Here is a 16,280-nt window from a genome sequence, read left to right as displayed (position 1 = left end):
AATTTAAAATAAAACAAATGAAAGAGTATGTAGTCTACTGTAAAGCTGTGCTTGCAATATATAAAATGTTGATGCTACAAATGCATTTAATAAACCGTTTAATGCCTGTATGTTAGTAGTACCAACATACTGTATCTGTTTTTATTTATTTATTTATTTTTAATAGGGTATCTTGAGTAACCAGGGTTTCTTGGAGGGTTCTCAAAAGAATGCTCGGTTTGGGACGGCCATCACTGCCGTCCCCGATCTAAACCTGGACGGCTTCAGTGATGTTGTGGTTGGCGCTCCGCTGGAAGGCAATGGCCAAGGTGCCATTTACATCTACTATGGAGACAGAAAAACCATCAGAAAGCAGAGCTCACAGGTAGAACCCAACTTCACCTCAATACACATTAAATATATCAGCAAGTGTCCAAATTCTGAATATTCTTACACATTCAGAAAATTGTTGGAACGAAACTAGACCCAGCGTTGAAGTTCTTCGGCCGCTCTCTGGATGGCAGAGGAGATATGAACGGAGACTCCATCCCAGATGTGGCGGTGGGGGCTTTTGGGAAAGTGGTCCAACTCTGGTGAGAATTTAAACACATCAGCCTTCATTTCTCCAATTGATTTCCATACTTTGTGGGGGTATAAAACTGCTCGATTAGACCGTCCCATGCAACACAACACCATGTTAACTTGTAATACTTCATTAACGGCCCACCTTCAACAATTGAGTTAAGTGCAGAACAGCTGCAGGGACGGCCTCAGTCATGGTGGGATATGTAGATGTGTTTGTGGCCAGGGAAATGATCGCTCCAGCTGTTTTCTGGAATCCCATTTTTCACCTCAGCAATCCTCTAAGCATCAGCTTTCTGTGGGACTCTTCTGTTTGTTCCAAAAGCCATAAATCACTTGAAGGGCTGCGTTTTAATTGATGCATTCTTGACCTCTCTCATCATATGGTTTTAGGAGTAGAGGAGTTGCAGTGGTCACGGCCAAGGTTTCCTTCACCCCTGACAAGATCAGTATCCTGAGTAAACCGTGCCGCTATAGCGGGAGGCAGGTGTCCTGCTTCAAGGCTAAAGTGTGTTTTAGTGCAACATTTAAACCAGCGAATCCATTTGGGCCAGCGGGTAAGGATGCCGATTCTGATCTGGGCCGTATTTTTTTTTACGCATTTTGTTTTAGGAAGTGATGCATTTGAACTTTCTTTTATAAAAACAGATATTAAGTACAACTTGACCCTGGATGCTGACCTGCAGTCATCCCGAGTCAGTCCTAGAGGTCACTTCAGCAACTTGGATCGAGTCGTCCAGAAGGACATCAGCGTGTCTGCGCAGGATGTATGTGAAGAGCATGACGTCTATGTGCAGGAGACCCCTGACCTCGTCAACTCGATTGCTTTGCGTGTGGATGTGGTCCTCGGCTATCTAGACGCCAACCCCGTTTTGGATGTCTTCAGTCCCACTGCGTGGGAGTTTTTTGTGAGTGTTGCAAGAAGCAAATTTCTGAGTTTGAAGTGCCTGTGGTTTACTGTGAAGGACATGTGTTAAGAAGAAAGACAATTAATCTAAAGAATTACATCAACTATGTCAGGAAATTTCAAACTACGATGGCCAAATATGATGATCCCATTTATGAGCAACCCGCTTTCTAACATATAAAGACAGCTATGTTTTCATTAATACAGACCCATTTATAGTATGCTATGTGAGGAAAAATAGTGTTATAATAATAAATGCATATTTCTATTTTAAATATTATTAAAGTTTAAATAAATTCTATATCTACATATATACAGTATGTATGTATATATATATATATATATATATATATATATATATAATTATTTTATTTTTATAATGCTTATTTTTAATGCTTATTTTGTTTGTTTATGATATCCCATTAATTGTATATAAAAGAAACAATTTAAGTTCAAGTTCAAATTTATTTGCAAAGCTTTTTTAATAAAAATATTATTCCAAAGCGATTTTTTTAAGAAAATACGTACAACTAGTGAGCAGGATAAACAGACAACAAAATACTCTCGAGAAATATACAAATTAAAAAAAAGATATAACACAAATTCATTCAGTACATACATCCTAAGGACAGATGAACAATGATCTAGAAAATATATATTTTTAACAAAACTATAGATATGTATCTAATATTTCTCACTATTAAAATACTTTTTTAATCTCTTAAATTTTCCATGGACTGCCCTGGACACCAGTTTAAAAACCCTGACTTATAATAGGAGAATGCAGAATAAATCCTCATTGTGGGTTTGGTTTGGTTTGACCCAGATCCCGTTCTCAAAGGACTGTGGCGAAGATGACGTTTGCTTCAGTGACTTGGTACTGACTGTGCAGAGTGAAGAGATTCTTGGGTAAGATTTCCTCAAGCATATGAGTCCGAAATTTTTGCACTTTAAAAAATAAATACTACTTTACGTTGTCAATCACATTCACACACTGCCTCCGAAACTTTCCTCTGTTATAAACAAATTTGTATCAGGTTCGATTCTCTGCGTTTTCTCATCCGTAGCAAGCATTTTCATAGGAAAGGATATGAAAACTCACAAGAACTCTGTGTGCAAGGACCTTAAAACAGGACAAAATATTAATGAACCATCTCTTGTTAGGAAATGTGACATTTTTAGTGCTGTCAAATGATTAATCGCGATTAATCGCATCCAAAATAAAAGTTTTTGTTTACATAATATATGTGTGTGTACTGTGTATATTTATTATGTATATATAAATACATGCTCATACAGTATATATTTTGAAAATATTTATATTATATAAATTTATATAATTAATATTATATATAAATATATTTAATATACAAATATAACATATTTTTCTTAAATTTATACATGCATGTGTGTGTATTTAAATATACATAATAAATATACACAGTACAGACACATATATTATGTAAACAAAAACTTTTATTTTGGATGCGATTAATCATTTGACAGCACTAGAAATTTTATGTGCATTTGGTCTCTAATTTGCAAAACTTTTTGGCAACACATCCGTTTATCCAATCTTTTGTGTAAAAATACAAGTATGTATAATTGGTATATAAGTGTTTTTTAATATTTCTAGCAAAAATTCACTGGTGGTCAGCCAGAACAGGAGAAGACTCTCCTTCACTGTGACCGTAATGAACAGGAAGGAAAATGCATACAATGCACGAGTGTCAGCCAGCTACTCCAGTAACCTGTTCTACGCTTCTGTTACACCACAGGTAATGCAAACTATTCATCACTTACATTGATTACTTAAAATCAGCAGTACAAAACTGGGCAGGATCTGGGGCGGGAGGCTACACAGTAAATTTCCCGGTGTTAAATCAACACCGCTTGGTGTACATATGGGAACCAGTTCTTTCAGTTGATTTAACACCGGGAAATTTACTGTGTATGGCTCACCAAACTCTCGCATATACAATATTCTAACCATAATTTAAGCAATAGGCCTATAATTTGCATATTTTGCTTACATGGCACACACACATTTCTGTATTGAAAAACAGCTATGTTTTGCTTATTCAATCTGATATTGCAGACCGAGGAGCGGAGGTGAAGTGCACTCAGATGAAAGAATCAGACACACTCATCTGCCAAGTGAGCTATCCAGCGCTGAGGACCGACCAATCGGTGAGACAGACATCTGTGAGCATTAATGTTCATATCTGACTGATGTGATTGTAATGGTTTTGTATGTTTTCCACAGGTTACATTTGTGGTCAATTTTGACTTTAACTTGAATCAGCTTCAAAAAGATGCCAATGTTGTCTTTGAAGCTTTAAGGTAAACTGTTTTACCCAGGTCATTTTTTAACAACTTCATCGCTGTGCAGATGCTTTCTTACAAAAGCTATTTAGAGAATTGCAGAAATCATTGTTTTATTGGTTCATTTGCACTGCAGTGACAGCACAGAGGAAACTCCCGCTGATAATAAGATCTCTGTCTCCATTCCTGTCCAGTACAACTCTGAGATCATCCTCAGCAGGTCAGACATGAAACACCTCTCTGCAATTCTTCAGTTTTCTGCATTCTGCCATCTACATAGCTATTTCTTCTGCTAAAACGTTTGGGGTCAGTTAGACTAATACTTCTGTTGTTGTTCAGCAAGGGTGCAATAAATTGATCAAAAGTAACAAATAAATACTGTTAAATACTTAAATTGTTCTATTTATCAAAGAATCTTTAAAAAAATCCACAAATATATTAAGCAGCACAAATGTTTTCAACATTGATAACAAGAAGAAATAATAACAAATAAGGGGGAAAAAAAGTTTCTTGAGTAGCGAATCAGCATGTTAGATTGATTTATGAAGGATCATGTGATCTGGAGTAATGATGCAGAAAATTCAGCTGTGCTTCACTGGAACATAAATTCACATAGAAAACAGTTATTTTAAATTGTAATATTTCACAATATTGCTGTTTTTACTGTATATTAAGAGACTTCTTTCAAAAACTATAAAAATATATATAAACAAAAATATATCACTGACCTCACAATTATTTGGGTTATTAATTGTTAGAAAGTGTGGGAAGTATGGGAACATTGCTTGTGAAATATCCTGAATAGCTTTGTAATTAATATGAGCATTATATCAGAAATCGTTTATTATACATCACTTTCAAAACCTCTATTTAAAATATATGTGCATTTCTGCTTAGTGTTGGAGGTAACATAAGTAACGCGAGTTACGTAATCAGATTACTTCTTTCAAGTAACTAGAAAAGTAATGCAAGTTACTTTTTCAAATAAATAACACAAGTTACTTTACTTTTGCATTACTTTCTGTCACCTGAGCTGGGCAAAAACAATGTAATACATTACTTTCCATAAAAAGTAGATAAGTAACACAATTAGTTAATTTTTGATGGAGTAACGCAATATTGCATTGCATTACTTTAGTAGCTTTCCCCAACAATGTTTCTACTTGATATCCAGTTATTAAACAAAACTTTTAACCCATCAGAATGTTTGACTAAAAGTTCTCACTTAATGTCTTTTATATATTTTTTAATTTCTTCAGAGAATCAAACATCGATGTTTACTTACTTGAAAAAGAGCACAGTTTCACAACCACAGTGAGGAATTTCAAGGACATCGGCCCAGATTTTAACTTTAATTTAAAGGTGAGTTCATGTGGTGGTGAAACGGATGAATCCTTCAGGCTGTTCACTACCACCATCTGTTGGTTTGCTTTGAAAATGAAGTTCATGGTAGTGCTGATGTGAGTGTATTTATTTCTCCAGGTTTCTACAGGAACTGTCCCAGTCAGCCTGGTTTACCTCACTGTCTCTCTGCCCAACAGCACCAGAGCTGGAAATCCTCTCCTCTACACGACCAGCATTAAAACCTCACCTGTGAGGATCCATAACCTCACATTTTTACACACAATCCATCATAAACATGAGCGAACGCATTGCCTGTGCATGTGGAAATGATTTGACATGATATTTCCTACAAACAGGCTGAAAAAATCCATTGTGCAGACAGTAAACTGATCGACCCGTTTAAGATCAGCGAAAAACTTTATACAGCCCGATTCAAAGAGGAGAGTTTTAGAGGAACAGATGAACTGGTCAGTGCTTGCGGATCTTCATCTAAAAAATTCCTGACTGCCAAAAACATTTGCTTTTGTTATTGATCTTGACACACAAAGGAAGTACTAATGAATTAAGTATGTATGTACCCAGTAATAATTATTTGTGTAATAATGTTTTTAATTTGATCTAGATGAAGTTGATTTGCATGATGACTAATGCTGTCTCTGATTACAAATAACAGGATGTCTTCATTTCCATCCATACTGATCATCTGTTCACCATCCACAGAACTGCAAAACGACCACATGCCGCTCAGTGCAATGCGTCCTGAAGGGCCAGGAGAAGACTGATTATTATGTGAATGTAACGACAAACATATGGAATGGTACTTTTGCAATGGTAAATAAACTCATCTCAGTGCTTTTCTTGCATCACTCTGGGCTAATATTGGGGTTAACAGTGTTTGTTTGTTCATTACAGGCTGATTTCCTGTACACCGTGCTCTCTGTGAGAGCTGATATAGAGACGTCTCAACCGGAGCTGCTGTTCATCGAACAGAAACACCTGCAGGTACAGTCAAATCAAGCCGGATCAAGCCTTAAATATGTGACACATCCTATACAAAACAAAAAACATTTCAACCAGCATGAAAATTTTTCATTTATTCTAACTGTTTAGCCTATACTGTAAAATTGGAAATGTATTTTCTTGTCCTGAAATACATTTTTAAATATATTTTGGTATATGATGGTTAAAACTACATATATTTTCAATTTCAAAAATATATTTCATTGAGCTTCACTGTTTACAGCATATATTTTGCATACATTTAAAATATTTTTTGCCATATGGGATCACCAGTCATTACCCAATGTAGGTTAAATTTACAATTGAACACTTGATTTCAGGTTCAAGTCAAAGTGAGCAAACCTGGAGCTAAAGGGGACGTTCCAGTGGGCGCCATTATAGGAAGTGTTATCGGCGGCCTGTTGTTATTGGCTCTTGCCGTCGCATTGCTTTGGAAGGTACTTTATTTTGCTGTTTTAATGTTTATTTGGTCTACATCTTGTCATTGTCTTCTTTAAAAATCCATGTATTGTTTGCGTTCAGCTTGGATTCTTCAAGAGGAAGTATCAGCCGATGATGAACGCAGCTGAGAATGGAACGGAAAATCAGGAACTGCAGGAAAACAGCGAGACACCCTAAGAAATCTGCCGAGACTCATTTGGCAATATCACTGCTTCCTTCCCTGACACTAATAACCAGAAAAGGGCTAGAAAGAGCAAACTGGGTTTTTACAAATTTATTTCAGCACAGCAAGTCAAATATTGGCATTCAAAACCCATTCATCTTTCGTATGTCTTTTTCCCCTGCTTGACTTGAATGCTGATTTATCTTTTTGGCAGTCTTGCCACTTCCATTAATTTCCTGAGTAGTTAGTATTCAGCTAGATCTTTTTGACTATTGTGAAAAAGCATGTAGCTTTTCAAAGCATCCTCCATTTGATAGCGTGTGCGAACACAGGCGCTGGACACGTGCACTAGAAAGAGTCATCCTTGTCCAGTGTCTGCGCTTTTTCTCTTCAGAAGTTATGAGTGATAAAAATGTCTTTGTACTCATTTAAACTAAAGTTGCTCCGGTATTGACTCAATTACGCACCGGTCCAAAAAAATGGTTCCGCGGGGCTCAACGCAATTGCGTGGTGCCTAATCACGCTACTGTGCATGAACTGTGTTCCGATTGACATGCTCCTTACACTCGCTTCTTTGCGAGGACTGGAATTGGGAACCGCTGATGTAGCCTATTAGTAATGTTAAGTAGTGATGTAGTAGTATTAGTAATGTTGTCTCTGGTATTCTGGTCTGTGAGTGTATATGCGTGCAGGGGCGTGGCTTTGGACGGCGATTGCAGGGAGGGTGGGACATTCGTTTTCAGTGCTATCAGGCTAAAGTTAACATTTTCCAAGATCTCCTACTGCACCTTTAAATGCAAAAAAAAAGAGAATATATTCTTCAAATTAATATAATGACCGGGAGAGGGCATCGTGACAAAGTTGTTTCTGTATCAATCCAGTGCAGTCAGTGTCCGAATTCCTGACTTCATTTGGTTCACTCCTTGCCGTATAGTGCACTCAACTGGCAAGCTCTATATAGGGACTAGTGAATGAGTGAGGTATTTCAGACACAGCAACGGAGTCGACAACGAGTCGATTCCTGTGCTAGAGTTGACCCCAAGACTATGGCTATTTAGAGTCAAGGAATCAGCTTTAGGCGTTGACTCCCCATAACTATATTGCACAAATGGTTAAGAAAAATTGGGCTGAATGTGCGTACAGTACAGCTGATGATGAAATTCGTGTCACGCACCTTGCCAAAGATTTAAGATGTATGCATACCCTAACATACATATTAGTCCTAAAGAGATAATTGGTGGCATATGAGTAAATGTACCTTTGAGTCATTGACTAACTTCATTGAACACATTTGATCATTTATTTTATATACTTGAATACTACAATTCCCAAATTGTTTTCCCAAAGTTTCTAAAGCATACCAGGCATATATTCCAAATTATATCAGTGAAAAGATGCCTTCACAAAATTGTAGTGAGACCATTTCAGCAATAACAAAATGCAAACACAAAAACATTTTATGCCCAAAGCAGCAATACACTGGTAAAGCAGGCGGTGTCAACCAAGTCTGATTCTGTAAATCTACCGCTGCCACTGTTGTCCATACTATGTAAACATGAGCAAATAACTCCAGTAGTAAGCAGTGCCACTGTATGCAACACATCAGGGAAATGGACTAACACTGCACGAGAAAATGAATTATGGTGACTACTTGCACACATGAATCAAGTTAGTAATAAGAAACACTTTAAAAACTTTACATTAAATCTTACATTAACAAATGATGTGCATTATATAATGCAAGATGTTAATTTTTTAAAAAGTGTTGTCTGCATTGTTTCTTATTACTAACACCATTTATAAACAAATACAGCTTAATGTTATCCGCAAATGTGTAATGACATTTCAAACTATTTTACTGCATTAACAAATGATCTAAGCATTATATATAGTCAAATATTCTGAAATGTCAAACATATTTGCATGTATATGAAAGTGTTGTCAGTATATTGCTACATGAATTCAGGGTTTAACTTCTACTGATGTTGTGATGTGACATTTTTTGGAAATCTTTGAGGCCCGTCTAATCAAAGGCATCATAGACGACAAAGATTTCTCTTAATGTTTACATAATGATTTTGCACTGGTACTTTTTTAAGACTTTCTATTCAAGTGAAGAGTAGAATATGCTCATTTGATTAAAATCTTTGTTTCATCAGGTGTTACAAGAAAACTTTGAGCTTTGTATTTTTTCAATAAAAACCTCTTGATGCTTCATGAGATTTACTGTAGCTCGTTTGCTAGTTAACAGTTCAACTTTGTTTGGGATCTTTCCCAGCATCCGCCCACAAACACTCCTTGTTCTCTTTCCAGCACGGCTCCCCAGACTCGTATATTTCCTGAAAAGAACAAAATAATTACAAACATGTTCCAAACAATTGTGCAATGCAATATATGAAGATAAATTTTTACACTTTGATGGCAATAATTACAAGTTACAAGTTATTATAAAAAAAGGAAGGGTTCCACAAACAGGGTGTTATAACCTTATTATGTTTACTTGAAAACGTAAAAGATAATAATTATACTTAAAGTATAAGAGGGTTTTATATGAGAAATGTCTGTTTTTTGAGTCTGTCCCAGATTTTGATCTTATCAAATATCCAATAATTACAACCACAAGTCATGATATTAAAGTCATGATTTTGACAATATGCTAAATTTATTTTTAAATCATTGTATTAAAAACAGTTATCTAACTAATTCTAATGATTAAATGTTTACCTTTCTTAGAGGAACATTTCATGTTCACTTATGAAGGTTAGACAAACAAAACTCATCCATGTTATCATTATTTACACAAATTGTTGTGTTGACTAGATTTATCAACTTGACTATTCAACCCTCTTACCAAGTTTGTCAGGAAAAGTGATTAATTTGGCCATAACTTATTGCAAATGTAAGTTTAACAAAAATGACTTGCTTATAACTTGCTGTTATATTAATTTATTCTTAAGTTGTAACATCCATGTCTTTTTAGTGTTTATTTAATGCTTATTACTAGACTAGACTAATAGTATCATACAAATCGGTTTTAAATGTGCCACATTTAATCTGACCTCCCAAGGTTGACAAATTTTTACAGTACCCCCTTTCAAAAGGTCTTTTTTTTGTATCTTATTCATGTTCTACATGTTTATGCAGACCTTCTTCCAGATTGGCACAGTAGCTTTGAGTGTGTTGATGCAGTACTTCACCGCCTCCAGGGAATCACTTCTGTGCGGTGATGAGATCCCTATTATAACACTTGCCTCTGTTATAGGAACCACACTGTGGACACGGTGGGAAAACGCAGAAAATATCCTTTAGATATAATGATGTTAAAGTGATTAACTTCCATTATCTGAACAAGCTCTGAGACTCACCCAAGTCTATGCTGTATGTTAATACGTCTGACGCTGGGCCACTTTGTCCGGATCTCACTGCAGATCTTCCTGAGCTCTGACTCTGCCATTGGACTGTATGCCTCATATTCAAGCCGGATCACTTTCTTCCCCTCAAAATTATCTCTGGTAGTTCCTGAAACAGGAGATCACATACAAAACTAATATGTAGCTGTAAGAAAGCTAACTCTAAACAGAAGCAATGATCCATTGAAACACAGCATAACAAAGACTTACCAATAAACAGAGATACAGCACCACAGGAGGGACACGTAACAGATTGAGAAACACTATCAGCAGAAAGCTTGTCAGTGGTGAGTATAATTAGATCCTGACCCCCATCTGCAGCCATACCTGTACACACAAAAAAAAAGGTTTCTATATAATAAATTGTAATATAAAGTATACTATGAAACATTGATATGCGTTTATAATGTTTTATTATAATATACATAAAAAATAAAATACAGCAACAAAGACAGAGAGGTGTTGGTTTGATACCCACCTTGGTAATTTCTTTAGCCTCCACTAAGGGGCGGTATAACGGCCACCTCGTCCCCGTCTCTGAGGGTCAAGGGCTGCTCTCCCAGAGGCACGTACTCCTGGCGCACGGCCAGAACCACCTGATCCCGTAACACAGAGAGTCTGCCGAACAGGACACACATCTTCTGAATGAAACATGAGGATATATAACCAATAGAAATTAAAATAAAAATGAACAGATGCTCTAGTCCAGAAACACCCAAACCAGAGCCCAGGGGCCAAAGACCTTTGATTCGGCCCCTGGGCATTTATGGATCATTCCATATCACAAGAGGAAGGAGAACAAAAAATGTGGTAAAACCCACTAAAGCATATCTTCATTTCTATTACTATTTTATATTTTTTTTGTTGCTGTTGTTGCAATCATTGAAATGTTAAAAACAGTATATGTGAATGTGATTTTAAAAAATATAAGACATTCAAAAATATCAGTGTAATTAATTATTTATTACTTTTTAATATAATATACTTTTGGTCCATGGCCCTCAATCAAGCTTGATTTTTCATCCTTTGTATTAAAAATGTTTGGACACCTCTGCTCTTGTAAATTGGAAAATAACACAAAGCAGTAATTTGTAGATAATTTGTTATTCTTAGCATTATTTATATGCTGTAGAGCGATACATTTCACATAAAATTACTTTAAATCTGGGCAAAGTATGAATGAAATATTTACACTGCAAATATAATGCCCAGTGTTATTACATTCAATATACTGTATATCTTATAAATATATATATATATATATATATATATATATATATATATATATATATATATATATATATATATATAAACATGTCATAAACATTCTCTTTCCAATGACCAACTTCATAAAAATATATAACATAAAATATCAAAAATATTTATTAATAATAAGTATTATACGGCTATAATTAGTATTTTTGCGTCAATATGTAAATTATGTAAAATATTTATTACGTGTAAAAATATACTTCATAATTATTGTTATTGCTGTTATTACGTCTCTGATTGGTGGACTGAGAGACAGTATCGCGTTGGTGACTTGTAGTTTAATATCTGTAAAGTCCAACAAAGGTAACGTAGTTAAAGTAATAATTCACCTCGGATGTCTGGTCTCCAAATGCTGCCACAGCTGTAGAGATGATATGTTTGACGGAACCGTGATGTTTTCTGCTTTAAGTCCCGTAAATTCGGCACTTTTTGCAAAGTACAGAACCGACACCTGCTTAACGTGTACATATTTATCAGAACAACATGGTCAGATAAAACTTACCAAAACACTCACTGAATGTCATGACTGATTAAAGTTACGTAAATATCGTTTTGTATTTTCGCTTTGCAGGAGGTTGATCAGAAAATGTAATTGTATAAACGATTTGAAAAGCAGACTTACCTCGGTATTCATGTATGTATATCGGCTGGACACAAATAAACCTCAACCCTTCTCCGCGTGCGTCGGTTTGCCTTCCTGAGAGCCCGAATACAATTGGTCTTGCTTCAGGTCAGCTGACTCGTGAAAACAGACACGTGACGCTCTGTTTATTCCGGAACTCAATCAACCTTGTGACCGTTTAAAATTACATCTTATAAATTCGCACTTCTTCTTCATTGGGCTTTTATCATTGAAATAGCGATGTTTAACCGTTCCTAAAATTAGCTCTGCATTTCATTCCACCCTTCACCAGCAGATGTCTCCAAATTCACATATCAAACTGAGCCATTCACCAACCTTACCGGTACATATTTAGGTCCCTAAATATAATATAGGCTCACTTTCATAATGGTTACTATATTTAGAGACTCTAAAACTGCGCATATATAACCATTAAAGCTAGCATACAGGAAAAAAAATGTAAAACAATAGATCAAACGCTCGTTTCGCCATTATTAAACAGCCGATGGCTGTTTTTGTTCAGTAAGACAATTCTGTGTGGCATTCGATCAATCCAGTGACATCTGCAACCACAGCTGCGCAACGTATGTCCCGTTTCACAGTCATTGTTATTAACAACGTGTGGTAGGAGACACTTGCAGAGTCGTGCATTTCTCCCAATTTTCCGACAGAGGGACTTCAGGGCAACGGCGTCCGACCCTGACACATCTGGCAAGCCGATTTAACATTTAGCCTACTTCTTAAAACTAGTATCAGTTTTATGTTACTAGCAGTGTTAGGCAATTTACTTTAAAAACGTTATTAGTTATAGTAGTTACTGCTCACAAATAGTAACTGAGATAGTAACTGAGTTGCATCATTATAAAAGTAACTAATTACCAGGGAAAGTAACTATTGCGTTACTTTAAAAAAAAAAAAATGTTCAAATGTGTCAAATAGCTTGGATGCCCCCAATATTAAATATGTTCAATGAATGAAATGGACACTAAATAGAATAAATTATTATTATAAAACATTGTATGTGACAATGTGAGAGACACCTATCAAATTCAATATATTATTGCAAATATTATCAACCAATTATATATATATATATATATATATATATATATACAGCTTATATTTGTAAAATGGCACAGTTTTTTTTAAATATCTGACACTTAGCATCAGTCAGTCAAGCATTATAATATGATATTATGATAATTTAGCATTATATGATGATAGAACTTTAGTAATTAGAATAACCATGTATGCATATTTGTCATGTTGGCTGGACTTAGGACTGGTGGTGGTGCTTAAGATATTGTTTGTCATTTAGTGTTTCTATAAAAAAAGGAAAGAAAAAATAAAATAAAAATAATACTGATAAGATAACAAAACTACTACGAATCCTACTAACAATATAAAACGTACTAAGGATTAATGAGCTGCTGGGTTCATGAATATTAATCACGTTGTCTGCATTCGCTCGAATTGATTTGCTGAAATCAAAACAGGGACGATAATAGGTGAGCGCCAGCCAATGAGATTGTCCTTTGCGCATTAGTTCCGCCCACTACAAGAGAACCCGGCAGTTCTTAAAAGCTGAAGAATTCCAAAGGAACTCCGTTATTTTGACAGGAAAATACAACAGAGAATATCGTTTACATGTAGCGCGTCAATTCTGCATGTTATGAAAGATTCTCTCGCTCTGTATCTTTCTTTGCGCGCGTGAGACAAAAGCGACAGCGAGTCGTGCGCCTTCACACTAGAGTTTATGCGTCAAATACAGCTACACCGTGCATCCATTCAGATGAACTGAAAAATAAAATGATAATAATATTATAATAAATTATAGTAACGCCGCATTTTATTGTCAGTAACGGTAACGGCGTTGTAACGTGGAAAACAGTAATTCGTTTGATTACTTGTTACTGAAAAAAAAATAACGCCGTTAGTAACGCCATTATTCCCATCACTGGTTACTAGTAGGCTTACTTTGCTTTTACCTACTAGTAGACAAAATAATCTAATAGTGAGTATAAGAGGGACAGCAGGGTAACGGCATACAACCCAGACATATCTGGCAAGCCAATTTAACATTTACTTCTTAAAACTAGAAGGCTGTGTTTTACGTTACCAGTAGGCCTACTACTATGTTTTACCTATAGACAAAATAATCTAATAGTGAGTACATGTATGTAAAAAAATGTTACTACTGACAGATAGTAGATACCAGTAAGCGTAACTAAAAATAAGTTATGTGAAGTAGTAGGCTATATAATAAATTGTTACTAGTAAAACTAAAATAAACTTTAGTCAGGGTAGCACCATATTAAAAAATCAAAGGAAAGAAGTACAGTGTGTTCAATTGACTGCAATGTTGTTCAGCTGATTAAATATCTTTCAGTAGACAAGTACACCATAAAACAGTTTGAAAACTGTGAGAATTACATGATCTAGGACCTTTGTGTGTGCCATTGTTGGTACAGTAAATTTATCCTTCACAGCCTCATTTTCATCCATGTCAAATTCAATATGGCATCTAAACCAATTAAGGTCTATAACTGGTATACATACATAGTACCATAGATATGTATAGATAGATGCCACATTTGACCACTCTAGACATGTCGACGCGTCTGCCATCTTGGAACGGTCAATGTGTCGTCAAACACTGTAAAAGTCAACGAGTTTTCCAAGATGCCACAACATTGTACAGCCTCTGGTTGGAAAAACACCAAGATTTAATTTCTTAAAGAAATGGGACAACCTTTCACAGGTGTGTTGGTTTGTGTTTTCATATATTTACATTTACATTTAGTCATTAAGCAGACGCTTTTATCCAAAGCGACTTACAAATGAGGACGATGGAAGCAATCAAAATCAACAAAAGAGCAATGATATGCAAGTGCTATAACAAGTCTCAGTTAGCTTAACGCAGTACACGTAGCAAGGTTTGTTTGTTTTTTTAAATTATATAATAAATAATAAAAAAACAGATAGAGTAGAAAAAGAATATAGCAGGCTAGTGTTAGAGGCCTAGTGTTATCGATTCTTGAAGATGGCTAGGGACTTAGCTGCCTGGATCACCAGGAGGGAACATTTAATTTAAAAGTCTGTGAAAGTGATTTTGTGCCTCTTTGGGATGGCACAATAAAGCGACGTTCACTTGCAGAACGTAAGCTTCTAGAGGCACATAGGTCTGAAGTAGTGAATTTAGTTAAAGGGGTGCAGAGCCAGAGGTGGTTTTGTTGGCAAACATTAATGCCTTGAATTTTAAGCAAGCAGCTATTGGTAGCCAGTGCAAATTGATGAACAGAGGTGTGACGTGCATTCTTTTCGGCTCATTAAAAATTAATCTTGCTGCCGTGTTCTGGATGAACTGTAAAGGTTTGACAGAACTGGCTGGAAGACCTGCCAAGAGAGCATTGCAATAGTCCAGCCTGGACAGAACAAGAGCTTGAACAAGGAGTTGTGAAGCATGTTCCGAAAGAAAGGGCCTGATCTTCTTAATATTGAATAAAGCAAATCTGCAGGACCAGCAATGTGGTATGTATTTTTTAAACTATGGTAACTTTTTAATTTTGTGTTAGCTAATGCCTTTGTCTTTTTGTATTATGTTAGTTTAGCACAAAAATCTGCATAATCTGTCTATTGTAGATATAGATGTTTATACATACTTTGACCGCTCCAATCAGGGTTTCCAGGTCTGCATAAGAAAACCAGCGACAGCTCAAAACTAGCCCTGCCATGTTAGCTCCAAAATCACATTCCCACAGACTAAAAAACAACAGCATAAATGAAGCCCAATTCCGTGAGAAAATCGCAGACTTGGCAACACTGGCTCCAATATGGTGGACAGCTTACATATAGCGGCCAATAGAAACTGCCACTAATGAGGCATCTGTGTATATATATATATATCTATTGCATGGTAGTCTACTACAATACATACTTCAAATTCAGTTACAAAAAAGTGTTACTAGAAGTAATGGAATAGTTACTTGTCGGTATTGTAATAGTGACTAGTAGCAAATAAAGCACTAGTGTCTGATAAGTATTTGTGTCGCTGATGTAACACCTCATCTAAACTGCAAGTGCAAACATGATAAGCTAAAGCACTCATCTACACTGCAAGTGTGCAACATCAGCAGCTTCACAGCAGGAGTTTGTCGTGTCACGTCGCGTCACTAGTAGTGTAGACGGGTGTAACGCAACACCCTGATTGCTTCC

The 16,280-nt window shown here is 35.9% G+C and overlaps 3 protein-coding genes across 4 annotated transcripts in view; 1 reads left to right on the top strand and 2 right to left on the bottom strand.

Moving 5' to 3' along the window:
- The window catches only part of itga2.2 (integrin, alpha 2 (CD49B, alpha 2 subunit of VLA-2 receptor), tandem duplicate 2), a gene marked incomplete at its 5' end in the record, with an annotated part of 28,962 nt that extends 21,061 nt beyond the window's left edge, over window positions 1-7,901 (top strand). Inside the window, 16 exons of the mRNA XM_058790213.1 lie at window positions 167-364; window positions 442-572; window positions 955-1,118; window positions 1,210-1,469; window positions 2,295-2,377; window positions 3,105-3,249; window positions 3,569-3,658; window positions 3,735-3,811; window positions 3,930-4,013; window positions 5,053-5,155; window positions 5,276-5,386; window positions 5,494-5,604; window positions 5,858-5,968; window positions 6,050-6,139; window positions 6,478-6,594; window positions 6,680-7,901. Of these exons, the coding sequence (XP_058646196.1) occupies window positions 167-364; window positions 442-572; window positions 955-1,118; window positions 1,210-1,469; window positions 2,295-2,377; window positions 3,105-3,249; window positions 3,569-3,658; window positions 3,735-3,811; window positions 3,930-4,013; window positions 5,053-5,155; window positions 5,276-5,386; window positions 5,494-5,604; window positions 5,858-5,968; window positions 6,050-6,139; window positions 6,478-6,594; window positions 6,680-6,775 (1,971 nt within the window). The remainder of the gene's footprint in view (window positions 1-166; window positions 365-441; window positions 573-954; window positions 1,119-1,209; window positions 1,470-2,294; window positions 2,378-3,104; window positions 3,250-3,568; window positions 3,659-3,734; window positions 3,812-3,929; window positions 4,014-5,052; window positions 5,156-5,275; window positions 5,387-5,493; window positions 5,605-5,857; window positions 5,969-6,049; window positions 6,140-6,477; window positions 6,595-6,679) is intronic.
- A 146-nt stretch (window positions 7,902-8,047) lies between these two features.
- On the bottom strand, window positions 8,048-10,498 carry LOC131548173 (molybdopterin synthase catalytic subunit). Its single transcript, XM_058789276.1, has 4 exons — window positions 10,382-10,498; window positions 10,127-10,280; window positions 9,908-10,031; window positions 8,048-9,100 (listed from the first exon to the last, which is right to left on the bottom strand). Exons 1-4 carry the CDS (start codon window positions 10,494-10,496, stop codon window positions 9,014-9,016), a joined length of 480 nt encoding a protein of 159 aa, XP_058645259.1. The 5' UTR covers window positions 10,497-10,498; the 3' UTR covers window positions 8,048-9,013.
- Window positions 10,499-10,649: 151 nt separating this feature from the next.
- Window positions 10,650-12,753, bottom strand: LOC131548174 (molybdopterin synthase sulfur carrier subunit). 2 transcript variants are annotated; one of them, XM_058789277.1, is made up of 3 exons: window positions 12,066-12,753; window positions 11,773-11,897; window positions 10,650-10,789 (listed from the first exon to the last, which is right to left on the bottom strand). In XM_058789277.1, the coding sequence occupies exons 1-3, from the start codon at window positions 12,075-12,077 to the stop codon at window positions 10,663-10,665; spliced, it is 264 nt and encodes an 87-aa protein (XP_058645260.1). In that variant the 5' UTR covers window positions 12,078-12,753; the 3' UTR covers window positions 10,650-10,662. The 2 variants fall into 2 exon arrangements, with proteins under 2 accessions (XP_058645260.1, XP_058645261.1); XM_058789278.1 differs by having other exon boundaries at window positions 11,773-11,894; window positions 12,066-12,730.
- Between the last annotated feature and the right edge of the window lie 3,527 nt (window positions 12,754-16,280).

Source organism: Onychostoma macrolepis, chromosome 10 (genome assembly GCF_012432095.1).
Source record: "Onychostoma macrolepis isolate SWU-2019 chromosome 10, ASM1243209v1, whole genome shotgun sequence".
Classification (NCBI taxonomy): Eukaryota; Metazoa; Chordata; class Actinopteri; order Cypriniformes; family Cyprinidae; genus Onychostoma; species Onychostoma macrolepis.
The sequence above is the reverse complement of the archived record's forward strand: the minus strand, read 5'-3'. Positions and strand labels throughout refer to the sequence as shown.